This window comes from Xenopus laevis, chromosome 7L, assembly GCF_017654675.1.
Source record: "Xenopus laevis strain J_2021 chromosome 7L, Xenopus_laevis_v10.1, whole genome shotgun sequence".
Lineage (NCBI taxonomy): Eukaryota > Metazoa > Chordata > Amphibia > Anura > Pipidae > Xenopus > Xenopus laevis.
The window spans coordinates 106,131,478-106,158,829 of record NC_054383.1 but is presented as its reverse complement, the minus strand read 5'-3'; the positions used below and the strand labels follow the sequence as shown (position 1 = coordinate 106,158,829).

The window sequence follows — 27,352 nt, the reverse complement described above, 5'->3', positions numbered from 1 at the left end:
AGAAGGAGTGAAGGACAGGTAAAAGAAAAGGAGAAAAGCCCCATGGAAAGGAAGACCAGTGAAGATGGGAGAAATAAAAGGAGAAGGAGTGGAGATGAGTTAGAAGAGCAGAAGAAACACCCCATGGAAAAGAAGACCCGTCAAGATGGGAGCAATAAAAGCAGAAGGAGTGAATTAAAAGACAAGGAGAAAAGCCCCATAGAGAAGAGTGAAAAGTTACAGTTAGAAGAAAAGAAAAGTCAGTTGGAAAAGACCAGTGAACGTGTGAATAAGGATCAAAAATCAAGAAGTCCAGAGGATCCCTTAGAAGGTAAGAAAACACAGTTACAGCGTTTGTGCTTAATCTCTCCCCTAACTTGCTAATAAGAAGTGACCCCATAGAATCTATCTGCCCATCTACCCTAACTTGCTGGGATGTCTTTTTAACAGGATTTCTGCAAATAATATGTTTGCCTGATGTTTATAGCTTGCTGACTTACCCAAGGTCTTGTTCTGATTAAAAATTACCCATCTTTTTATTCATTCTTTCTTCTTCTTTTTTTAATCTTGGTATGAAACTAGGGCTGGTTTACTATAAGGGAAAATAAAAATGACCAGTGATGTTGCCAGTATCAACCAATCAGGGCTGGTTTTCTATAGTATAGGAAATAAGTAATATCAGTGATGATGCCAAAGTCAACCAATTAGATCTGCTTTCATCTTCTACCTTGTATGTAACTGTTCAAATCTAATTACTGATTGATTCTGATGAACATCACTATCACTAATGGTCTGCTGTGTCAATATGTCAGAAACCCAGACTTCCAGCATTTCTCAATATATAATCAAGGGTTTAAGTTTTCTGGGAGATGTATTCATGGGGGCCATCTGGGGAGGCACATAGGTGTAGGTGTCCCCTCTCCAGTCCCCTTGTGCTGCCTCATATTAACGAGCCCTGCCTTGTGCTTGCTGATAGGTTTATTAATATATGCTATGTACAGGTTATTTGTAATACAAGGTACTAATGGAGTTTTTTTCCTAGGTGGAAGCGCAGCGAAGAAACTCTGTGTGGATATCAGCAGACCTGTCCCCCTGGATATTAAGAACTACAGGTTTTATTCAGAGCTGGGAAAAGGAGGCTTTGGCCGGGTAAGTGAAAGGCTTCCCAGGAATGATTTCTCTTGGTATAAATCATAGGGAAGCAGAAAACATAGGCGAGAATAAAGTAGTTTAGTATTATTACTCACTGTTTTGTAAATACAGTTCTTAGAATATCATTATAAAGTGGAGATATAAAACGCGACATTTACGTTGGGGAAGGAATCACTGGAAGACACTTAATTGGGGAGACTAAACCTCCTGAAATCTTCATTATTCTCCACCTATGGTGTAAAGTGAAAACAAATAACGTTTTCATTTTAGCCTCTCAGTGTTTAGCGTTTACCTTTACTATGCACCATGTCATATCTAATATTTGCCCTTTGTTATTAGGTGATGTTGGCTTCGTTTACACCGAAGAAGCAACTGGTAGCAGTAAAGATCATGCAGAAAAGTCCAGACAAGAACAACTTCAACATCATGATGAAGGAGGCCCGAGTGCTGTCGGTCGCTAGAGGAAGCACATTTTTATGTCATTCCTACGCAGCTTTTCAATCAGAGGTAATACTGCTATTAATTGCATATCATCTCTTTAAATGGAATCTAGCATTTAAATGACCTTTTAGCATGATTAGACCAGTGTTAGGCAAACTATGCGGTGGGGTCTCATTTGCTCCTCATACATGGCTGTTTCTATATCTCCATGGAGCGCCAAGATGTTGCTTTCCACTTATTCACATTACCACTTCTATTCAGACAGTTTTAAAGTTTTTGGGTGGGAGGCTGGATGTTCTAGGTCTCACCTTCTTCTATTCTCTCTTTAACAGCTGGAATCCTTCTTCGTCCTGGAGTATGCCAGCGGGAAATCTTTAATGCAAATGATTCTTCGCAAAGGAAATCTGCCAATGGCAAGAATCATGTAAGTGACATTAGGGCCCATTTACAGTACATGGGATAGGGAGCAAACTGGAAAGAACAGGTGCAGCCCACTGTGTTTTTCATACTTTGCTCACTGCCTACCTCTTAGTCCTTAATAGGTCTGTGTTCTCCACAATGGCAGCAGTGTATTACTGAGGGACAAGCTTGAGTAGCAGTGTCCCCTTTCCTGCACCCTAACTTGTGTTTCATTCAGGTGCTCTAGTTAAGTGGGTGCAAGATGCAGCCTGGCCCTGTACCCTTGCCATAGATAAGTACAGGGCTGCTTTGTACCTGAATTATATTAATTGTTATTACAGAGAAATTGGGGTACATATTCCAAAGGTCTATATAGTGCTTATTCCTCTGTTTAAGCTGCCCACTTTTGAATTGTGTTCTGCTGCATATTGTCAGGCCCAGACTGGCAATCTTGAGATTCTGGCCAATGCCAAAGGAGTTGCTAAAAGATGCCATAGACTTACAATATCACCCCTCCCAGCCGCCCCAACCAATGGCCCATTTTTCATTTCTTTGGTTTAACCTTATTAATAAGAACATGAAAAGTTTTTAAGGAATTGCAGCTGGATCACTTTAATGGATTTTCTCTGGGACAGTGTCACTAGAGCTCTTTTATTAGTGGTAAACGCTGGACACTTCAATGGGCTGAAATTGTTCCCATAACAAGTTACATATGTAGCATGTTTGCCTGTGCTGTCAGTAAGACGTGTTCTGCACCCTTTTGTATGTTACACTTAGATATTTGCATCAGATGCAAGCACAGAGAACACTGTGAGGCAACTCTATAGTTAACTGTAACAAATCCTATGTAATGAATGTGATATAGGAACAATGATGATTTTCTTTTTGTAAAAGGTTCTACACAGCGGAGATGGTGGTTGCCCTCCAGTTCCTGCACTCTAAGGGCATCATTCATCGGTGAGTAAATTCTCAGTATATTGTGTTGTCTCTATGTGCTTTCTGACACATAGATTCACTGAGTGATGATGGACTGTCACTACTACATGTGCTGTAGGCAAGCATTTCCCATAGTAACTACTCATCTCTCCCAACTCCTTTTTAAATTATCCAATACAAGAAAGCACTTACACAGTCAGACTGCAGGGTGCTGTTTGAAGTCATGGGACCCCCATACTACATAGAACTCCCCTATATAAGCCCAGGTTTTTATCCCACTGCCAGGTTGGCCCCTCACCCCTGTGGGAGGTGGGCAAATCCAACAAAGTAGAACATGGCCCCAATTAAAAGAATGTAGAATATTTTACACACTCCGTTCTGCTCAAACACGTCAACATCCCCACCCAAACGCTACTAATTCCCTCTGCAGGTCCAATATCTTTTTTATTCTATGAATTGTACCTTCACATTTCTTTGGGTTCTCTGTTACTATGCCCCCCCTGCAGGATCCCCACTCTGATAGCAGCCTACTTATAGGGGCAGTGGATGGCAATTTTGGTCCCAAGAACTGTTACTTATGTAACTTTCTCCTAATGCTTATCCTACAGTGACCTGAAACCTGACAACGTGTTGGTGGACAGATACGGCCATATCAAGATCTGCGACTTTGGCCTCGCGGCAGAGAACATCTTCGACCAGACAAGGACCAACGGAGTAATAGGAACCCCTGGATACCGCGCACCAGAGGTGACAACAAACATTTAAAATACAAACATAGCATCTAAAGGTGTTGTTCACCTATAAATTAACCTTTAGTCTCATGCATAGAGTAATATTCTGAGACAATTTGCAATTGGTCTTCATTTTGAATGATTTAGCTTTTTGTTCAGCTGCTCTCTATTTTGGAGTTCCAGCAGCTATCCGGTTGCTAGGGCTCAATTTAACTTAGCTACCAGGTGCTGAATTGAATGAGAGACTGGAAAATTAAAATAAATGGGCCTGAATATAGATATAAATAATAAAAGTTTCAGTAACAACAAAACTGTAGCCTTACACTGCAGGATGATTTTGGCTGAAGGGGTAATTAACCCCCATCTGAATACTGGAAAGAAAGGCAAATAATTGAAAAATTGTAAAAGATAAAAAACAAAGACCAATGCAAAGGTTGCTAAGAATGTGACGTTTTATAACATACTAAGAGTTGACCTGAATGTGAAAAACAACCCATTTAAATGAGAACAGCATCTCTGATAATACCACACGTATTTGATCTGTGCTCATTTAATATTAATTAATATTATTAATATATTAATTAATAGTAATACAGAAGTTAAATGTAATCCATCTGCAATTTAATATGGAAATAACATGTTATTTAGTATTCTGCAAGTACCCTATCAAGTTCATGACTCATGTTTTCTCTGTAATCATTTTATTTCATAGGTTCTATCAAAGGCAGAGTATAACGCAGGCGTGGATTGGTGGTCTTTTGGGATTACCATGTACCAAATGGCCACGGGCAGCTTGCCATTTTCACCATCAGGCAGTATTCTAAGGCAATTCTTTGCAATAAAGAAGAATACGCCGTATTACCCATATTATATGAGCAAGGAAATGCTGGACCTCCTGCCAAAGGTAAATATCCAGAGCCAGATTTACATAGCAGACACCCCTCAGATTTTCATCCTTCATCATCATTCATCTTTTTCTCCAGAGCAATGGGGATTGGCGCACAGGAAATTTAAAAAAACTATTGTATCTCATGCGCATCCCCAGTGTTTCTGAATCATTGTGGGTGTGGTTGGGCAGCATGCCGCCCCCTAAAATCCTGCCACCCTAGGCCCGGGCTCTAGTGCTAGGAGGTACATGACATAGCACCTGCAATATTAGAATTCATGTTTCTTTTTAGCTTTTGGAGATGGACGAGAATCAGCGGATCGGTATCAACGGAAACATCAGGGAGCACGCTTTCTACAGCACAGTGAAGTGGGAAGAGCTGGAGAACCGGAGAGTGAAGGCCCCTTTCCAGCCAGGAATGGTAAATACATGTGTTATATATGATACATCCACCCACTCTCACACATTGGGTTGGACTTCACTTAGATAATAAAACATATTGCTAACAGTAACTTTCCCAAAGATCTAGTAGTATCCAAGACTGATAAAACACAATTCACCTTCAGAGTTCACCCAAACTGGACTTCAGCTTGGTCTCCACTGTGGTAATCACTGTGACAAGGACAGATAATCCCGTGTCCATAGTGAGGTTAATGGGTCCCTTATTCATTTATTAACAGTTACCTTTTTCAATAGCTCATTCCTTGGCCCTCAGAAACTTTTTGTAATGTTATATCTAGTATAGGTAAATCTAAAAAACAACTGGACTTGCTGAGTTGAAGACGTTTCACTACTCATCCGAGCAGCTTCTTCAGCTCTTCAATGATTACTCAGCAAGTCCAGTTGTTTTTTAGATTTACCTATACTAGATATACCATGACCTGGATGAATGAAAATCTTCATAGTCTTTTTGTAATTTTATTTCCAAAATAAAGTTGTTGGGTTTTGGTGGATAGTGACAGTATGATTTTAACTTTTCCCTGCTTCTCATTTTTCTGGGCATTAATATCTGAATCCAGTAATCACTTTTTACAGATAATTAAAGTCACATATTAAGTTACGATTTATCTTGAGTGAAATAAAGTATGTAAGAAGCACCTTGTTTCCTTTCATATAGCCATCAGCAGATGACTTCACTGAAATCCCGCTGACATTCTCCTCTCAAATTCGGAACGAGGAAACCAACTTGGCAGATTTCTCCCACGTGGATCCCAGCTGGAGTTGGCAGGAGTAAGGCATTGGTTCTAATATGGGAAAACATCAATACTGCCTGGACATAGCAACAACCTGGGCCAATTGACATCATACCCTCTATGGCAAGCTGCACCTCTCAACAACTCATCCACCTGCGTCTGCCATCAATGTCGCCACCACACGGGATCCCTGGCTTTGACTCGGAGAGGAGAAAAAGAAAGAACGGAAGAGTTAACCATCGTGAGTATAAATGTTAGATGAAATGAGACAGTGTAGAGTAATGTAAAAGATTAGGCTGGTTTTAGGTCTTTAGCTAAAATGTTATACAATAGTTTATTGACAGGATAATAGATATTATATAACTATTGACAGGCAAGAATCTAGAATAAGGTAGAAAAGAAAACATATGCTCTATAGAAACTTTTCTTAAAATACATCTAAAATCGTTTTCTTTTAGGGAAGGAAGGGCGGGTTGTTATCACTCAGCAGCCTCTGAGCTCCCTAATGGTAAGTAGTGGTAAGTATACCCCCTGGAGACCTGATTATATAGGGGTTTCTTGTTACCACCTTACCATTGTATACATGTGTGTGTGTGTGTGAGAGTGAGTGTGTGTATGTGTTAGAGTGAGTGTGTGTGTGTGTGTGTGTTAGAGTGAGTGTGTGTGTGTGTGTGAAAGTGAGTGTGTGTATGTGTTAGAGTGAGTGTGTGTGAGAGTGAGTGTGTATGTGTGAAAGTGAGTGTGTGTATGTGTTAGAGTGAGTGTGTGTGAGAGTGAGTGTGCATGTGTATGTGTGAGAGTGAGTGTGTGTGTATGTGTTAGAGTGAGTGTGTGTGAGAGTGAGTGTGTGTGTCTGTGTGTCTGTGTGTGTGAGAGAGTGTGTGTGTGTGTGCGCATCAGTTGAATTAGCTATTTGCAATGCTCACCCATTCCTTGAACAGGAGAACACTGAGTTGAATTCCCTTTTGGAATCCGCAAGCATTTCTGTATTGGAAATGACCTGTTCTCCCTTTCAAGGAATCAGTCACCAGTATCAGGTTATTTTTATAACCTGGTGCTTCATTAATGGCATGCCAATACGGGAGCAATAGAATTGAACCCGTACACTCCCTATGTGGCATTGTATTTCCTTTACAAGGCTACTGTCGATCCAGGGACATGTCCGATTGCCATTTTGGAGTCAGGAAGGAATTTTTTTCCCCTTCTGAGGCAGATTGGAGATCGCCTCACAAGGGGGTTTTTTGCCTTCCTCTGGATCATCTAAATGTATTTAATTGCAAATAATTGCCCATTAAAATATAAATATAACCTAAATACAACCCCCCAAAAACAGAAAAGGCATGCCAAAAACTAAATTAAATAGGGATGTCCCAGGTTGACTTTTATAAACCATTAGTTAGAGGGGAGCAGGGTTCTTGAAGAGGCTACTAAAAGAAGAACTTAATAATTATAGCATGTGTGATATTCTGGAATGTGTAGGAATGTTGTATGGTTGTGTGAGATATGTGTGTGTGAATGTGAATATTGGCTCTATTGTAACAACTAGTCCAAAAAACCGAGGTCCATATTTAGAATAAATTGCAGGTCAGCTCAAGGATGGGGGAAAGGTTCATAAACAGACTGGACAGAGGTGTATGACCCAAAATGCCAACTAGGAACAACCCTATTCTTACCATAGTCATATGTAGTCAACTAAATAGGTTCATCATGATTATCAGTACTGTGTATATATCATCTAAAACTAAAAATCAAAATGTTAAACTAAATCTAAATATGTTTGAGTAAAAGTAAATCTAAATATGTAAAAGCCAATGATGAGTGTGTGTGTGACTAGTCAGATACCTCTCAGTATTTGCTGAAGAGGAAAGGTCCCATGACAGTTTATGTCACTCCATGCAGGACCAGAGAGGAAACTATTGCAGCAAGTGATAGGGTGAGCCAATTGCTGCAATAGATGTGTGAATGGACAGTAACAAGAGTTGAAGCCTTGACGTGGCGTTACTGCTCACATGGGTAACCATGTGCTAATTCAACCACTTGTGAGACTTGATTCTAACATGTTATTATTTATATTATACAAAGTGCCTTCACCTCCTACTACTTAATATTTTGTAGCACTGACTTTTGCAGCAAGAACATCTTTAATTATTTTGGGGTAAGTATATTCCAGCTTTGTGCAGTGTTCATGAGTGATTCTGATCTATACTTTTCAGTTTTCATGGTGGAAGTGGTGGAAGGAAAATATATATATATATATACATATACATATATATATATACATATATATATATATATTATATATATATAATATATATATATATATATATATATATATATATATATATATGAGTAACAGGGCTTTACAGCACAGCTGCAGCAGATCGTAACCAGGGAGCACTGTGCTTATTGCTGCTCGGAGGCTGCACAACAAGCTCTAACCCTTAGGAGGGTGTTTAACTTGAAAACTGATGCTTGTCTGTGTGAATGCAATAGATTTGATTGTGACCTTAGATTGTAAGCTCCGTTGGGGAAGGGACTGATGGAAATGATGTATAATCTCTGTAAAAGGCTGCAGATTATTTCTGCATGTTGTCAATAAAGGATGATGATAACAATATAGTTATCCATCTCCCTACAGGTGTTTCCAAGTATAACCATCCAAGAGGTAAGAGGCACAACTGTGACATTGTTTAAGCATCTGCACGGCATTAATCACCCTGCACCTTTCAGAATAGAAGTTTGGAGGCTAGATATTGTACCAATCAGCAAATAAAAATAATTAAAATAACCACATTCAACACTCAAAACTGGATTACATGAACCTGTTTGATTTTGTTTGTGATGATCTGATGCTTGAGCTTGATGGATCTGAATCTACCATAAAACACATTTTGTATCTTGCTATGTGGGAAGCATTTGGGAACAAATACACATAGACAGAAATTGATTGGGGTACATACACATGCACATACATGTTGGTTAATGCACCCTATAACATAGGGTTTATCTTTTAGTTGGGAGGTGAGTGGAGGTAGCCACTGTACAATTGTGATACTGGTGTCACATCTCTGCAGTTGTGTGAGCTTTGTGTTATATCTCCTGCCCCAGCACTAGAGCTATTCAAATTAACATTAGAATAGGTGGGTTAAAATTTCAATGTGAAAACTCGAAAATTCTAATTTATTATTCAACCCTTGATAAATCTGCCCCTAAATGAACCCAATAGGCTGGTTTTGCTTCCAATAAGGGTTAATTATATCTTAGTACGGATCAAGTACAAGCTACTGTTTCATTATTGCAGAGAAAAGAGAAATCATTTAAAATAGAGTCTATGGGAGACAGCATTTCCGTAACTGAAAGCTTTCTGGATAATGGGTTTCCAGATAACGGATCCCATACCTGTACTGCGCAGGTGCAAGTCAACGGTGCTGTTTTTTTTTTTTTCAAATTCGTGATTGCGTTTCTTTCCACGGAGAAAAACTAAACCACAATTATTAATATCAAGAGTTTGTAACAAAATGTCCAAAAAGAAACGAACCGCCAGAAGAGTTATTGCAGTCACACAATCTAATATTTAGAAATCAAAAGTCATTTGTGTGGACAAAAGTAAAAAAACAAAACTGGAAAATGTATCGATTCAATTCATGTGAGAAATTCATAGTGATATAAATAAAGTTCATGTGATAAAAAGAAACTGTTGTTTGTGGTCATTGAATCAATTGTGCAAATTATTTTAAATATAAATATGCCCCTGCTTCTTATTGTAACTCCGCCGAAAAAAAATGCATTGTAAGGCAATTGTGCCTGTATTATTGCTACTTTTTATTGTTCATCCTTCTATTCAGGCCCTCTTCTGTTCATATTCCAGGCTCTTATTCAGATCAATACATAGTTGATAGGGTAATTTAGACTTTAGCAATTGGATTGCTGAAATTGCAAACTGGAGAGGTGCTGAATAAAAAAAGCTAAATAACTCAAAAACCACAAATAATAAAAGCTAATTACAAATTGTCTCAGAATATCATGCTCTATATCATACTAACAGTTAAGTTAAAGGTGAACAACCCTTTTAAGATACATGAACGTTTTTAAATGGGTGTCTGTTGTGCCACATTTGCTATAATATATTGTAGTATATTTAGTAACAGTGTAAGGAACCAAAAGACTCCAGCCCAGTGAAATGTATGACTCGCCCACCCTATAGCACAGAGTTGGGCAAAACACTAAGCGCAGATTCACTGAGTTTGCGCTAGCGTCCGCTTCGCTCACATTGCAACACTTCATCAGGTTTAGATTCGCCAGGACAATGCTAATTCACTAAAATCCAAAGTTTCGTCCAGGGCACCGAACGCTTGTGAAGTAGCATTAGCGTTACTGCGGCAAGCGAAACAAACTATTTTTTGAGGAAGTCCTATCTACTCTATTGCACTTCGCCTGGTCTGAGGTGGCGAAAGCAAGTCTGGCGCAAGAGGTAACGTTCAGTAAAATGCAGATCTTAGTGAATTTGCGTAGTTACGTACCTTCGCCAGAGCACAACTTCGAGATGTGTAAGGGAGCAAATTACCAGGTGTAAGGGAGTCTATCTCCTCCTCTAGCAAAGTTACACCTGCACCCGTTCGAAGTAACGAAATTATGTCACAACAGGGTCGGACTGGGGGGCTTGGGGCCCACCAGGGCTACTGCCCCAGGGCCCCCTTCACCTTTTCGGAGTGCCGCGTCGCATTTGTCCATGGGAGCACGTGGTGCCAGGTTTCTAAGTATGCGTGCAGCGTGACATCAGTGCGCACGCGTATAATTTTTAATTCACCGCGACCCCTGACAAAGAGGGGTTGCGCCACTTAGAAGTGGATCTGGGCCAGCCCAGTGCGTCACACTGGTGAATTTTCTAATCTCCGGTAAAAGCTTTCCCATAGGCAATAATGTGAATTGCTGGTGATATAACCCGTGTAGCTTCAGTCTTCCAAATTGGAAGTTTCTGCTTTAGTCCCCCACACACCAGTGAGAGAATGGCTGGGGAAAGTGGAATTCTTTAGAACTATAGAAGAAGCAGACCCCTCAATATGTGCCCCCTTGTGGCTGCGGAGTTTATAGTTACGCCACTGCCTTGACATCATTTTTATGTTTGTTTATTTAATGATGTTGATATACATACAAATAAAATGGGATGAACCAACTACGTAATTAGGGATGCAGCGAATCCAGGAGTCGGTGAACATTTGCCCTTTTTCATTTGGTTAAATCCATGTGCCTGGCCAACCGAATGTGAAAAATAACTTGCCTTTTTAATCATACAAACAAGGAAGTAAAAAATGTTTTACCAGGTGCGGTTCTCTTTTCTTGTTTCCCTAATTTACATAAGCTAATTAGGGTTCGGATTTGGTTTGGTATCCAGACAAAACACAGAGGATTTGGGATTCGGCTGAAACCTAAAATAGTGGATTCCGTGCATCTCTATACTAAATGTCATATAAGATGTCAAAACCTTGATGGAAACGAGGATTATTCAGTTTAGTAACAGGGAGGCTAAGAGCACAAAACAGAAGTACGGTGGCTGAGAGGTATAACACATACCTCCCAACATTTTGGAAATAAAAAGAGGGACAAAAAGTTGTGCCACTCCCATTTTTGTGGCCACGCCCCCTACTTAGCATGCTCATTTTACATACTTTGGCAGGTTATGAAAGTTTGAACACATTTCTGTGGTTTTTATGTTATTACAGTTTTGCAAATGAAGGTGAATTGCCTTTTAAGCTGTAAGTCTAAGTTCTTATCTTATCAAACTGTGACAAAAGTATGTCAAGTATGTATTCTGGGCTGTCTGTCAAGACACAATTAAGTTAGAAACCTTGTATCTGTTTCTGGCTATTCAGTACAGCAGATCAAAGAGAAACCCGGGACTTATCCATGACAGCGGGTTGAGCTGTTAATAGCGGGACTGTCCCGCTCAAAACGGGACAGTTGGGAGGTATACAGCCCAGTAGTGACCTGCTAAAGGTTGTGCTTGTGCAAAAGTAGCCCAATTAGCCACAAAACCTATACATTTAAATGAATTACTCATTGTAAAAGTCACATATTAATCACACATTTGAGGGAACCTTTTAGCTTTATAGTAGCACCATGTGCAGCACTTATTTGGGAGCGTGTACTTTTTATATGTGTCTCCTAAGTCTTTATCTGGAGCCCTGATATTAGCTAAGTTTTCTCAGACCCCAGCCTTCACAAAAGACTGTGTACAACACAGGGGGGTTAGATCTGCATATAGCCAAGAACAATCACACAATATACGACTGTCAAGAGGGACTGTCCCTCTAAAAAAGGGACAGTTGGTAGATATGGAGGGTTTTTTAAGGGATTTTACTTTCTGCCAAAAGCAAATAGTGCTGTATAACCAATAGGATAATAACTAACAAAGCTAAGGGACTGGGGATGCAACTAGTGACATGACAGAAATGCTGAGGCACTAAGTCTCCAGAACTTTCACTGTAGTAACATAAAGAAGTGGCATATCCAGGCAGAAGTGTGGCCAGTAACATTCTTGTCTGTGTCTGCTAAACCCCTTGTAGGAGTCAGCGAGGAATGCTGGGAGTTATAGTTTGCGTTTCCTGATCTCTCAAGAAGCTGCAGCATACCTGAAGATCTGATTGAAGTACTGAGGGGAGAGAGTATAAGGGAGTGCGGTTTGGGTGGAGATTAGTGGGAAGAATGTAAAGTAGTGGTTCGGACCGAAGTCCGGCCTGTGTTGGGAAAGAAACACTAACAAGTGCAGGCTCAGGCCCAGCCCCTCTTCCATGGCAGGCCTCACTGTATTATTTCCCTGTCACCTCAGCTTCCGCACCCCTGTGCGCTCCACCCAATCCCCTATTACCTGCCGCGCCACTCTGCGTTCCACCCAATCCCCCTTACCTCCCAGGCCGCAGTGCATTCCTCCAGCACCAACAGCGCCCACCGAGCCATAACTCTACTCCTCGCTCCTGTCTGACTGCGGCCTCTCTGTCTCCTGCTCCTTCCACCCCCACTTCTGCCGGAGCCCCTGGCGCCTAAGGGAGGCAACGTAGCGCGTCAGGGACGCGTGGTCTCTTCTCGCGAGACTTCACTAAGCACAAACAGGAAGAGCTCATGAGCCACTGGGAAGCGGGATATTGAACCCACAACCAGGGACAGCGGGACAGGCAGCTGAAGGTGGGACTGTTCCGCAAAAAACGGGACAGTTGGGGGGTATGTATAACAGTCAATAAGAAATGGTGGGAGAAAGCAAAGAGATCACTGGCCAACTGCCTCATACACAAGTCTGATCACTCTGACCCCCACAATTCTGCAGAATTTAGATAAACTGTTGTGTTACCTTGACACTGGAGCTGGGAGTCGCTTGTGAGACACATTTATTATATAAGCAGTGTTTGACAGCAGAGTTAATCCATACTCCATATAATATATAGCAGACACTTAAATATCCCACAAACAGCATCCTTTATTATACAAATCATATACGGCTCAATATGTGACAATATTATATGTTATAGTACAGAGTCACAGGCTTGGTCTGAGGTTACAGAGATGAAATAACAATTATAGTCATGTTCAGTCATAGAATAACGTAAATTAACACTATTTAACCAGTCAGAACAGCCTACAGCCATAAAATTGCATCTGACATGTTTTTGGAATAAAAGATTCTTTTGGTAATGTGCCCGTGTGTGGGATTTGTGAGTGGCAGCTGTTTATACTTTGGAGTAAGGGATGGGGTTACCAGAATGTCTGGTAAAAAGAACCAACTTGGGAAAAAATAAAGATACCAGTTAGCAACCCTATTAGGGAACCAGAGGATTATAAGAAATAAATATTTCCATTTAAACTATTAATAAACAGCCTCTGCGCCATTTCACTTCATACATTTATTAATCTCCACTGGCTGTGTAAATATAAACAGGGGAAGGAGAGGTTGACTTCAACTACGGCCCATAATTGGTTCCAAGCGCCCTCAAAACCGGGATGTACAACATCTCCAGTCCCTGTCACATCACATCTAACCCACACGTCTCCTCCCCGCGCCAGCAACAAACTAAACGTTACCAACTCCCAATCAGATTAGGCTATCACATCAGTGGCCCTCTGATTGGATAGATCGTGCCGCGCCTATTCGGCCTGCGTGTATAATGAAAACAACTGCGCACTGTTATGACGTGTCTCTCTGTCAGTCCCCCCCCTAACCCCGCCCCCAGTGAGACTACGGGATGGGGCTGCTGAGCTCTGTGGTGCTGCTGCTTCTGAACTCAGTGATCGCTGCGAGATAATGGCCGGGTGAGAGGCTCCACAGCTCCTCTAATAGATCCCGCCTCTCTCTTTATTACGAAACGTTTCTCCCCGGGCAGTGCAGAGAGATGTTACTACGAACAACATACAGAGGGGGAGAATTTAAAGGGGAAGTTAACGTTTATATGAACATGTAGTATCTAATATTTTGTCCTGCTCTTAGTTACATTACTATTGTGGGGGAGGAGTTATACCATCATTTCACTGGATTTGTAGTGAAACATATATTATAGGTCAGGGGATTTACTCTGCCATGAATGTAATTGCCTAAAATATATGTCAACCTTTGGAAATGTTGCCTAATAACATTGTGCCTGTGTGGTGGGGTGTTGTAGGGTGAGACTCTCTACAGCAGCTCTTATAAAATACACAACCCCCTTTTCAAGTCAACGTTTCTTGCTTGTGTCATGTGCCTTTGTAAATGAATTCCCTAAATTCTTATGGCACAAATTTACAGCAGTGTCACAAGTGTGGCCCCTACATCACCACCCTTGTCCTGGGTGCCCAAGCTAGAGCCCTGCAGTGGGTCGGTTACCCGCAAAAACCTGCAGTACCCTGCGTTTTGCGAGCAGAAATTCTGGGTGCGGGTATAGAAGCGGTTCTGCGGGGCCGCAGGTCTTCTCACTAGCGATTTTTACTCCTTTTTTCTGTTCCCGTCTATTTCCGATGATGTCACTTCCGGTTTACATTGACAGTACTCAGGGGTGCTTCGCCAAGGAGGCGAGTTGAGGCTGTCGCCTCAGGCGGCAGCGCCCCACTAGGTACCAGGGGCAGCAAAAATGCTGCTCCTGGTACTTTAAGAGCGAATTTCCGGGGGAGGGGGGGCAGCAGCAACTGCTGCTGCCTCAGGTGGCGGAGGGGCCATGATCGCCCCTGACAGTACTTACTGTTTTACTTCGGTTTTTCTGACCACGCCTACTTCCGATAATGTCACTTTCGGTTTACAACGTCAGCACTTCCTGATCCTTGATGGTCAGCGGGTCCGGGTTGCGGATAAGGTATTTGCGGGTCGGGTTGCTGGTCCAAGTGGGAAAGAATGCAGGTTGCGGATCCGCGTTGCGGATTGCAGGTTGCGGGTTCCAAAAAATGGACCCGCGCAGGACTCTAGCCCAAACTCCTTGGCCCGGCTGTGGTGTCATTTTATATACAGTGAACCCTCAATTTTACATACCCTGGTTTTACGTTTTCCTGCATTTTATGTTAATTCGTTGTGGTCCCACCAATTTATAATGCATTTTAATTGATGCTTTCCTTGATAGTAATACTGTTTTCCTGGATTTTATATAACAATTTTGTCCTAATGTTCCCAAAAATTGCTGTTTGTCCTCTAAGAATGTTATTATTAGGGATGCACCGAATTCAGGATTCCGTTAGGGATTCGACCTTTTTCAGCAGGATTCGGATTCGGACTAATCTTTCTGCCAGGCCCAACCAAATCCTAATTTGCATACGCAAATTAGGGGTGGGGAGGGAAATTGCATGACTTTTTGTCACAAAACAAAAGTAAAAAATGTTTCCCCTTCCCACACCTAATTTGCATATGCAAATTAGGATTTGGATTCAGTTCGGCATTCGGCCGTATCTTTCGCGAAGGATTCTGGGCTGTGGCCGAATCCAAAATAGTGGATTCAGTGCATCCATAGTTATTATTAGTGTCATGGGTTTTTAAATACTAACCAGATGTTTATTTTGCCACGTTCTGTCTGTAAGTAGCCTGTCCAAGAGAAATCTGGCTCTCGCACACCCTTGTGTGAGGTAAGTCAATGCTGTCTGGTGCACAATGGTAGAGGTTCGGCAACCTCAAATCCAGTACAGAAGTCAAGCAATCCAGAGGCACACAGAACTGATGCAAGCAAGGAACACCTTGCACGTCTGAGCCAAATCATTTCTCTATGGTGCATGTTTCTCAATGTACATTTCTGTACCCACGTTTTACATATCCGCCCCTGCATACCCTCTCAGCCAATCATTTATACCAGGTTTTCTGTGTGGCTTCAGTACAAAATAGCAAAATCTGTAGCAGGTGGTTCTATACAGCAGCCCATAATTGTATATCTTTCTGTATGTAGACGGTAGGTAGATCTAAATTTTGGGTAAATATTTATAAATATATTTATTTTATATTGTTTGTAAATGTATTGTAACATGATTGCTTATTGTATAGTTTTATAAATAAACCTACTGTCTATGTTACAGTTATTTGTTGTTTTTATGCTTTTTTTTGTGTGTGCTTATAACATATAATAAAAATTACATTCGGTTATTGCAATCGTACATTCAGATGGTACTGACTAAGCATGAAAATGACAGGGGAACTTCAAGGCATAACAAAGTTGGTTCTGCCTGGTCTCCCGTCTTCCTTACACTTCCTACAGAGATCCCAAGATGGAAGAGGAGATAATTTATGTCTCCTAAACGTTCTATCATGCTGTCTAGGGAAATTAAGGGATATGCAGACCCCCAAATTTCTTTCTCTATTGCTTTAGCTTGGATTTTGCAAGTAACAAAGACCACTTTTGCTCTTTTGAGTACATCTATAATGCAACAACAGCAATGGATTTGGCACAGTAAAGCAATGTAAAGTGCAGTTATTTAATTCCCCACAAATAACATTTTTATGGGTTAGCAGACTAATAATTATTACATTGCCCTCTTGTGTGCTTCATGAGCTAAGTGGGCAGTCAGTGCTGAAACACTGCATGGCTTTTGTATGTAGCTTGTATTCATCCACTGCCCTCCTTGCATCTCATTCCTACCTCCATGATCCTTTACTTCAGCCATTCTCCATCAGTTCTGTGCCCTACAGGTGTTGTTTGGCTTTTAAGCAAGGGATAAAACACAAGGTTTCTGAAAACAGCTCTTAATCCAAACTTAATTCAGGGACTGGTCCAACTGACATCTGGGAGTTGGGAAGGAATCCCCCCACCCCCAGGGCAAATTGGTGAGGCTTCAGATTGGTTGTTTTTTGCCTTCTCTGGATTCAATAGCAGTTGTGCATGTTGCACTTGATGGACACATTTTTTTCTTTTCAACCTCATCTACTATGTTACTATGTGAGAATTGGATGCATGGAATTTCCTGATGCAGTTAAAAGTAATGGTCACACATTTCAGATGGATAATATATAATATTAGCTACTAAGAGGTGCAGTATTTATATAACATTTGCCCCTATACAGTTTTCCATATTACACATTAACATTAACTGGGAAAAAGAAGAAGCAATACAAAGCAGAGACACCTATACATGGCACTCACAATAATTTGCTTCTGTTTAGACCTTTATTTTTTTACATTAGTGCAAAAATATATAGACATGTTACATTTATCAGTGTCTATGAATCTTTCTATTTAGGAGTTTACAATGCAGTGCAGTGAAATATGGAAATGGTGAAGAAGGGTCTATAGATAGAGAATGTAGATAATTGTCAGCATGTCATGCTTCAATAAAGACATACGTCCCACTAAACCTCCAAAAAGGTTTGGAAATCTGGCAGCATAGATAGGCACCATTTAAAATAGAAGTTCCTCTAAGCAACAACTTGGTGTTTGTCCAGATAATGGCCACCAGACTTCTAATATGTGGGAATTGTTGAGGTAATCAGCAACTTCCAATTTCCCCTGAAGGAGCTGAAGTGAACACAGAATCTCAGCACAGTTCTGGAACTCTGATACAATTAGCATCAATCAGTGTAGATATAATACAACTCTGTTAGCAGTTCCATTTGATAACCCTTGTGGACTGAACTGCAGGGATTTCAGCTCTGCCCCTTAATGGTTTTACTAATAAATCATATTCTCAACTTGATAACTCCCAATCAACTTTAAACATTTGCTCTTAGAGAAGTTTTCCTTCTCTGTAGTGCCATGGCAATGTCCTCTGTAGTGCCAATGGCTCTCTAGTGCTTGCATGTCACTCCATGTTGCCTGCTGCTTGACACTGCTGGTGGTCACATGACTCACCTAGTTCAGTTACTTGTCCAGTTGGTTCAGGCCAACTGCCGTTTGGACAGTGAGGAGAAGAGACATGGAGTGAGAGTGGCGATCGATAGAAGTGTATAAATTGCGATAGAGCTTAAATAAAATTTAAAAAACCAGTATAGGAGGAGAGATTAACATGGAGGTGAGGAAGAAGAGGAGTCGGAATTCGGAAGAGGAAGGACAAGGCGAGAAAAGGAGATGGAGTGATGGAGATCTAGAAGAGAAGAAGAAAAGCCTGGTGAAAAAGAAAACCAGTGAAGATGGGGGCAGTAAAAGGAGAAGGAGAGAAAGGGAGCTGGAAGAGAAGAAGAAAAGCCCTAAAGAAAGGAAGACCAGTGGAGATAGGAGCAATAACAGAAGGGGTGATGGTGATTTAGAAGACAAGAAGAAAAGCCTGGTGAAAAAGAAGACCAGTGAAGATGGTAGCAGGAGAAGGAGTGAAGGACAAATAGGAGAGAGGAAAAGCCCCATACAAAGGAAGAACAGTGGAGATTGGAGCAATAATAGAAGGAGTGAAGGTGAGTTAGAAGATCAGAAGAAAAGTCAAATGAAAAAGACCAGTGTAGATGGGGGCAGTAAAAGGAGAAGGAGTGAAGGACAGGTAAAAGAAAAGGAGAAAAGCCCCATGGAAAGGAAGACCAGTGAAGATGGGAGAAATAAAAGGAGAAGGAGTGGAGATGAGTTAGAAGAGCAGAAGAAACACCCCATGGAAAAGAAGACCCGTCAAGATGGGAGCAATAAAAGCAGAAGGAGTGAATTAAAAGACAAGGAGAAAAGCCCCATAGAGAAGAGTGAAAAGTTACAGTTAGAAGAAAAGAAAAGTCAGTTGGAAAAGACCAGTGAACGTGTGAATAAGGATCAAAAATCAAGAAGTCCAGAGGATCCCTTAGAAGGTAAGAAAACACAGTTACAGCGTTTGTGCTTAATCTCTCCCCTAACTTGCTAATAAGAAGTGACCCCATAGAATCTATCTGCCCATCTACCCTAACTTGCTGGGATGTCTTTTTAACAGGATTTCTGCAAATAATATGTTTGCCTGATGTTTATAGCTTGCTGACTTACCCAAGGTCTTGTTCTGATTAAAAATTACCCATCTTTTTATTCATTCTTTCTTCTTCTTTTTTTAATCTTGGTATGAAACTAGGGCTGGTTTACTATAAGGGAAAATAAAAATGACCAGTGATGTTGCCAGTATCAACCAATCAGGGCTGGTTTTCTATAGTATAGGAAATAAGTAATATCAGTGATGATGCCAAAGTCAACCAATTAGATCTGCTTTCATCTTCTACCTTGTATGTAACTGTTCAAATCTAATTACTGATTGATTCTGATGAACATCACTATCACTAATGGTCTGCTGTGTCAATATGTCAGAAACCCAGGCTTCCAGCATTTCTCAATATATAATCAAGGGTTTAAGTTTTCTGGGAGATGTATTCATGGGGGCCATCTGGGGAGGCACATAGGTGTAGGTGTCCCCTCTCCAGTCCCCTTGTGCTGCCTCATATTAACGAGCCCTGCCTTGTGCTTGCTGATAGGTTTATTAATATATGCTATGTACAGGTTATTTGTAATACAAGGTACTAATGGAGTTTTTTTCCTAGGTGGAAGCGCAGCGAAGAAACTCTGTGTGGATATCAGCAGACCTGTCCCCCTGGATATTAAGAACTACAGGTTTTATTCAGAGCTGGGAAAAGGAGGCTTTGGCCGGGTAAGTGAAAGGCTTCCCAGGAATGATTTCTCTTGGTATAAATCATAGGGAAGCAGAAAACATTGGCGAGAATAAAGTAGTTTAGTATTATTACTCGCTGTTTTGTAAATACAGTTCTTAGAATATCATTATAAAGTGGAGATATAAAACGCGACATTTACGTTGGGGAAGGAATCACTGGAAGACACTTTCTAATTAATTGGGGAGACTAAACCTCCTGAAATCTTCATTATTCTCCACCTATGGTGTAAAGTGAAAACAAATAACGTTTTCATTTTAGCCTCTCAGTGTTTAGCGTTTACCTTTACCATGCACCATGTCATATCTAATATTTGCCCTTTGTTATTAGGTGATGTTGGCTTCGTTTACACCGAAGAAGCAACTGGTAGCAGTAAAGATCATGCAGAAAAGTCCAGACAAGAACAACTTCAACATCATGATGAAGGAGGCCCGAGTGCTGTCGGTCGCTAGAGGAAGCACATTTTTATGTCATTCCTACGCAGCTTTTCAATCAGAGGTAAATACTGCTATTAATTGCATATAATCTCTTTAAAGGAGAAGGAAACCCCCAGGGCGCTAAACCCCTCCCCCCCTCCCCTGTGCTGCCCCCCTCCCTCCTCCCCCCTGGCCTACCTGTCCCCCTGGGCAAATGCCCCTAACTTTTTACTCACCCCTCTGCGCAGGTCCTGTCCACGGAGTTCGCAGTCGCCATCTTCTCCCACGCGCGTCTTCTTCCTGCTCTGACCGGCGTCTTCTGGCGCATGCGCAGTAGGAACAGGTACCGGTACGGCTCTACTGCGCATGCGCCGAATGTCACAAAGTGAAATCGGAAAACTTCGTGACATTCGGCGCATGCGCAGTAGAGCCGTACCGGTACCTGTTCTACTGCGCATGCGCCAGAAGACGCCGGTCAGAGCAGGAAGAAGACGCGCATGGGAGAAGATGGCGACTGCGAACTCCGTGGACAGGACCTGCGCAGAGGGGTGAGTAAAAAGTTAGGGGCATTTGCCCAGGGGGACAGGTAGGCCAGGGGGGAGGAGGGAGGGGGGGCAGCACAGGGGAGGGGGGGAGGGGTTTAGCGCCCTGGGGGTTTCCTTCTCCTTTAAAGGGAATCTAGCATTTAAATGACCTTTTAGCATTATTAGACCAGTGTTAGGCAAACTATGCGGTGGGGTCTCATTTGCTCCTCATACATGGCTGTTTCTATATCTCCATGGAGCGCCAAGATGTTGCTTTCCACTTATTCACATTACCACTTCTATTCAGACAGTTTTAAAGTTTTTGGGTGGGAGGCTGGATGTTCTAGGTCTCACCTTCTTCTATTCTCTCTTTAACAGCTGGAATCCTTCTTCGTCCTGGAGTATGCCAGCGGGAAATCTTTAATGCAAATGATTCTTCGCAAAGGAAATCTGCCAATGGCAAGAATCATGTAAGTGACATTAGGGCCCATTTACAGTACATGGGATAGGGAGCAAACTGGAAAGAACAGGTGCAGCCCACTGTGTTTTTCATACTTTGCTCACTGCCTACCTCTTAGTCCTTAATAGGTCTGTGTTCTCCACAATGGCAGCAGTGTATTACTGAGGGACAAGCTTGAGTAGCAGTGTCCCCTTTCCTGCACCCTAACTTGTGTTTCATTCAGGTGCTCTAGTTAAGTGGGTGCAAGATGCAGCCTGGCCCTGTACCCTTGCCATAGATAAGTACAGGGCTGCTTTGTACCTGAATTATATTAATTGTTATTACAGAGAAATTGGGGTACATATTCCAAAGGTCTATATAGTGCTTATTCCTCTGTTTAAGCTGCCCACTTTTGAATTGTGTTCTGCTGCATATTGTCAGGCCCAGACTGGCAATCTTGATATTCTGGCCAATGCCAAAGGAGTTGCTAAAAGATGCCATAGACTTACAATATCACCCCTCCCAGCCGCCCCAACCAATGGCCCATTTTTCATTTCTTTGGTTTAACCTTATTAATAAGAACATGAAAAGTTTTTAAGGAATTGCAGCTGGATCACTTTAATGGATTTTCTCTGGGACAGTGTCACTAGAGCTCTTTTATTAGTGGTAAACGCTGGACACTTCAATGGGCTGAAATTGTTCCCATAACAAGTTACATATGTAGCATGTTTGCCTGTGCTGTCAGTAAGACGTGTTCTGCACCCTTTTGTATGTTACACTTAGATATTTGCATCAGATGCAAGCACAGAGAACACTGCGAGGCAACTCTATAGTTAACTGTAACAAATCCTATGTAATGAATGTGATATAGGAACAATGATGATTTTCTTTTTGTAAAAGGTTCTACACAGCGGAGATGGTGGTTGCCCTCCAGTTCCTGCACTCTAAGGGCATCATTCATCGGTGAGTAAATTCTCAGTATATTGTGTTGTCTCTATGTGCTTTCTGACACATAGATTCACTGAGTGATGATGGACTGTCACCACTACATGTGCTGTAGGCAAGAATTTCCCATAGTAACTACTCATCTCTCCCAACTCCTTTTTAAATTAGCCAATACAAGAAAGCACTTACACAGTCAGACTGCAGGGTGCTGTTTGAAGTCATGGGACCCCCATACTACATAGAACTCCCCTATATAAGCCCAGGTTTTATTCCCACTGCCAGGTTGGCCCCTCACCCCTGTGGGAGGTGGGCAAATCCAACAAAGTAGAACATGGCCCCCATTAAAAGAATGTAGAATATTTTACAGAACACACACTCCGTTCTGCTCAAACACGTCAACATCCCCACCCAAACGCTACTAATTCCCTCTGAAGGTCCAATATCTTTTTTATTCTATGAATTGTACCTTCACATTTCTTTGGGTTCTCTGTTACTATGCCCCCCCTGCAGGATCCCCACTCTGATAGCAGCCTACTTATAGGGGCAGTGGATGGCAATTTTGGTCCCAAGAACTGTTACTTATGTAACTTTCTCCTAATGCTTATCCTACAGTGACCTGAAACCTGACAACGTGTTGGTGGACAGATACGGCCATATCAAGATCTGCGACTTTGGCCTCGCGGCAGAGAACATCTTTGACCAGACAAGGACCAACGGAGTAATAGGAACCCCTGGATACCGCGCACCAGAGGTGACAACAAACATTTAAAATACAAACATAGCATCTAAAGGTGTTGTTCACCTATAAATTAACCTTTAGTCTCATGCATAGAGTAATATTCTGAGACAATTTGCAACTGGTCTTCATTTTGAATGATTTAGCTTTTTGTTCAGCTGCTCTCTATTTTGGAGTTCCAGCAGCTATCCGGTTGCTAGGGCTCAATTTAACTTAGCTACCAGGTGCTGAATTGAATGAGAGACTGGAAAATATAGTATATATATAGATAAATATATATAGTAAATATAGTAAATATATATAGTAATATAGATATAAATTATAAAAGTTTCAGTAACAACAAAACTGTAGCCTTACACTGCAGGATGATTTTGGCTGAAGGGGTCATTAACCCCCATCTGAATGCTGGAGAGAAAGGCAAATAATTGAAAAATTGTAAAAGATAAAAAACAAAGACCAATGCAAAGGTTGCTAAGAATGTGACGTTTTATAACATACTAAGAGTTGACCTGAAGGTGAAAAACAACCCATTTAAATGAGAACAGCATCTCTGATAATACCACACGTATTTGATCTGTGCTCATTTAATATTAATTAATATTATTAATATATTAATTAATAGTAATACAGAAGTTAAATGTAATCCATCTGCAATTTAATATGGAAATAACATGTTATTTAGTATTCTGCAAGTACCCTATCAAGTTCATGACTCATGTTTTCTCTGTAATCATTTTATTTCATAGGTTCTATCAAAGGCAGAGTATAACGCAGGCGTGGATTGGTGGTCTTTTGGGATTACCATGTACCAAATGGCCACGGGCAGCTTGCCATTTTCACCATCAGGCAGTATTCTAAGGCAATTCTTTGCAATAAAGAAGAATACGCCGTATTACCCATATTATATGAGCAAGGAAATGCTGGACCTCCTGCCGAAGGTAAATATCCAGAGCCAGATTCACATAGCAGACACCCCTCAGATTTTCATCCTTCATCATCATTCATCTTTTTCTCCAGAGCAATGGGGATTGGCGCACAGGAAATTAAAAAAAACTATTGTATCTCATGCGCATCCCCAGTGTTTCTGAATCATTGTGGGTGTGGTTGGGCAGCATGCCGCCCCCTAAAATCCTGCCACCCTAGGCCCGGGCCCTAGTGCTAGGAGGTACATGACATAGCACCTGCAATATTAGAATTCATGTTCATGTTCATGTTTCTTTTTAGCTTTTGGAGATGGATGAGAATCAGCGGATCGGTATCAACGGAAACATCAGGGAGCACGCTTTCTACAGCACAGTGAAGTGGGAAGAGCTGGAGAACCGGAGAGTGAAGACCCCTTTCCAGCCAGGAATGGTAAATACATGTGTTATATATGATACATCCACCCACTCTCACACATTGGGTTGGGCTTCACTTAGATAATAAAACATATTGCTAACAGTAACTTTCCCAAAGATCTAGTAGTATCCAAGACTGATAAAACACAATTCACCTTCAGAGTTCACCCAAACTGGACTTCAGCTTGGTCTCTACTGTGGTAATCACTGTGACAAGGACAGATAATCATATGTCCATAGTGAGGTTAATGGGTCCCTTATTCATTTATTAACAGTTACCTTTTTCAATAGCTCATTCCTTGGCCCTCAGAAACTTTTTGTAATTTTATATCTAGTATAGGTAAATCTAAAAAACAACTGGACTTGCTGAGTTGAAGACGTTTCACTACTCATCCGAGCAGCTTCTTCAGCTCTTCAATGATTACTCAGCAAGTCCAGTTGTTTTTTAGATTTACCTATACTAGATATACCATGACCTGGATGAATGAAAATCTTCATAGTCTTTTTGTAATTTTATTTCCAAAATAAAGTTGTTGGGTTTTGGTGGATAGTGATAGTCTGATTTTAACTTTTCCCTGCTTCTCATTTTTCTGGGCATTAATATCTGAATCCAGTAATCACTTTTTACAGATAATTAAAGCCACATATTAAGTTACGACTTATCTTGAGTGAAATAAAGTATGTTTCCTTTCATATAGCCATCAGCAGATGACTTCACTGAAATCCCGCTGACATTCTCGTCTCAAATTCCGAACGAGGAAACCAACTTGGCAGATTTCTCCCACGTGGATCCCAGCTGGAGTTGGCAGGAGTAAGGCATTGGTTCTAATATGGGAAAACATCAATACTGCCTGGACATAGCAACAACCTGGGCCAATTGACATCATACCCTCTATGGCAAGCTGCACCTCTCAACAACTCATCCACCTGCGTCTGCCATTAATGTCGCCACCACACGGGATCCCTGGCTTTGACTTGGAGAGGAGAAAAAGAAAGAACGGAAGAGTTAACATCGTGAGTATAAATGTTAGATGAAATGAGACAGTGTAGAGTAATGTAAAAGATTAGGCTGGTTTTAGGTCTTTAGCTAAAATGTTATACAATAGTTTATTGACAGGATAATAGATATTATATAACTATTGACAGGCAAGCATCTAGAATAAGGTAGAAAAGAAAACATATGCTCTTTAGAAACTTTTCTTAAAATACATCTAAAATCATTTTCTTTTAGGGAATGTAGGGCGGGTTATCACTCAGCAGCCGCTGAGCTCCCTAATGGTAAGTAGTGGTAAGTTTACCCCCTGGAGACCTGATTATATAGGGGTTTCTTGTTACCACCTTACCATTGTATATATGTGTGTGTGTGTTTGAGAGTGAGTGTGTGTGTGTGTATGTGTTAGAGTGAGTGTGTGTATGTGTTAGAGTGAGTGTGTGTGTATGTGTGAGAGTGTGTGTGTATGTGTTAGAGTGAGTGTGTGTGAGAGTGAGTGTGTGTGTCTGTGTGTCTGTGTGTGTGAGAGAGAGTGTGTGTGTGCGCGCATCAGTTGAATTAGCTATTTGCAATGCTCACCCATTCCTTGAACAGGAGAACACTGAGTTGAATTCCCTTTTGGAATCCGCAAGCATTTCTGTATTGGAAATGACCTGTTCTCCCTTTCAAGGAATCAGTCACCAGTATCAGGTTATTTTTATAACCTGGTGCTTCATTAATGGCATGCCAATACGGGAGCAATAGAATTGAACCCGTACACTCCCTATGTGGCATTGTATTTCCTTTACAAGGCTACTGTCGATCCAGGGACATGTCCGATTGCCATTTTGGAGTCAGGAAGGAATTTTTTTCCCCTTCTGAGGCAGATTGGAGACCGCCTCACAAGGGGTTTTTTGCCTTCCTCTGGATCATCTAAATTTATTTAATTGCAAATAATTGCCCATTAAAATATAAATATAACCTAAATACAACCCCACGAAAACGGAAAAGGCATGCCAAAAACTAAATTAAATAGGGATGTCCCAGGTTGACTTTTATAAACCATTAGTTAGAGGGGAGCAGGGTTCTTGAAGAGGCTACTAAAAGAAGAACTTAATAATTATAGCATGTGTGATATTCTGGAATGTGTAGGAATGTTGTATGGTTGTGTGAGATATGTGTGTGTGAATGTGAATATTGGCTCTGTTGTAACAACTAGTCCAAAAAACCCAGGACCATATTTAGAATAAATTGCAGGTCAGCTCAAGGATGGGGGAAAGGTTCATAAACAGACTGGACAGAGGTGTATGACCCAAAATGCCAACTAGAAACAACCATATTCTTACCATAGTCATATGTAGTCAGCTAAATAGGTTCATCATGATTCCTGTATCAGTACTGTGTATATATCATCTAAAACTAAAAATCAAAATGTTAAACTAAATCTAAATATGTTTGAGTAAAAGTAAATCTAAATATGTAAAAGCCAATGATGTGTGTGTGTGTGACTAGTCAGATACCTCTCAGTATTTGCTGAAGAGGAAAGGTCCCATGACAGTTTATGTCACTCCATGCAGGACCAGAGAGGAAACTATTGCAGCAAGTGATAGGGTGAGCCATTTGCTGCAATAGATGTGTGAATGGACAGTAACAAGAGTTGAAGCCTTGACGTGGCGTTACTGCTCACATGGGTAACCATGTGCTAATTCAACCACTTGTGAGACTTGATTCTAACATGTTATTATTTATATTATACAAAGTGCCTTCACCTCCTACTACTTAATATATTCCAGCTTTGTGCAGTGTTCATGAGTCATTCTGATCTATTCTTTTCAGTTTTCATGGTGGAATATATATATATGTGTGGGTAACAGGGCTGAGAGGTGGGTAACAGGGCTTTACAGCACAGCTGCAGCAGATCGTAACCAGAGAGCACTGTGCTTATTGCTGCTCGGAGGCTGCACAACAAGCTCTAACCCTTAGGAGGGTGTTTAACTTGAAAACTTGGAACTATTCAGGGATAAATGTATTGTCCTTTATTGTTGGAGGGCATTGCAGGTAAATCACTGTAAAAGTTTCTAACCAAAGTGTCACTATAATGAATATGTTGTGTTGTAGGCGCCTCTGTTCAGCTCTGTCCACTTACCAGTTTCATTTTCATTGCAGTTAAACATTCACATTCATACATGTCCCGGGAGACACTGGCCTTTTCCAGTTCAGGTATGTAATTGTCCAGGATTTCCACTGA

General features: G+C 41.2%; 2 protein-coding genes and 1 long non-coding RNA gene across 5 annotated transcripts in view; 2 read left to right on the top strand and 1 right to left on the bottom strand.

Annotated features, from left to right (window-relative positions):
• The window catches only part of LOC121395595 (protein kinase C delta type-like), a 10,526-nt gene extending 4,655 nt beyond the window's left edge, over nt 1-5,871 (top strand). Inside the window, exons 2-9 of one of the 2 annotated variants that reach the window (XM_041569447.1) lie at nt 1,022-1,128; nt 1,471-1,638; nt 1,905-1,996; nt 2,866-2,928; nt 3,516-3,654; nt 4,351-4,542; nt 4,817-4,945; nt 5,642-5,871. In XM_041569447.1, the coding sequence (XP_041425381.1) occupies nt 1,474-1,638; nt 1,905-1,996; nt 2,866-2,928; nt 3,516-3,654; nt 4,351-4,542; nt 4,817-4,945; nt 5,642-5,758 (897 nt within the window). In that variant the 5' untranslated portion in view covers nt 1,022-1,128; nt 1,471-1,473 and the 3' untranslated portion in view covers nt 5,759-5,871. Of the gene's footprint in view, nt 1-923; nt 1,129-1,470; nt 1,639-1,904; nt 1,997-2,865; nt 2,929-3,515; nt 3,655-4,350; nt 4,543-4,816; nt 4,946-5,641 lie in introns of those variants that run through there. The other variant, XM_041569446.1, reaches the window with a different exon arrangement.
• Nucleotides 1,698-27,352, bottom strand: LOC121395596. Its single transcript, XR_005962579.1, has 3 exons — nt 27,251-27,352; nt 5,623-5,917; nt 1,698-1,976 (listed from the first exon to the last, which is right to left on the bottom strand). It is a non-coding gene; the product is annotated as an uncharacterized LOC121395596 (long non-coding RNA).
• Nucleotides 13,930-25,062, top strand: LOC121395594 (protein kinase C delta type-like). 2 transcript variants are annotated; one of them, XM_041569445.1, is made up of 9 exons: nt 13,930-14,015; nt 19,612-19,718; nt 20,068-20,235; nt 21,056-21,147; nt 22,017-22,079; nt 22,674-22,812; nt 23,544-23,735; nt 24,022-24,150; nt 24,833-25,062. In XM_041569445.1, exons 3-9 carry the CDS (start codon nt 20,071-20,073, stop codon nt 24,947-24,949), a joined length of 897 nt encoding a protein of 298 aa, XP_041425379.1. In that variant the 5' UTR covers nt 13,930-14,015; nt 19,612-19,718; nt 20,068-20,070; the 3' UTR covers nt 24,950-25,062. The 2 variants fall into 2 exon arrangements, with proteins under 2 accessions (XP_041425379.1, XP_041425378.1); XM_041569444.1 differs by lacking the exon at nt 13,930-14,015 and having other exon boundaries at nt 19,513-19,718.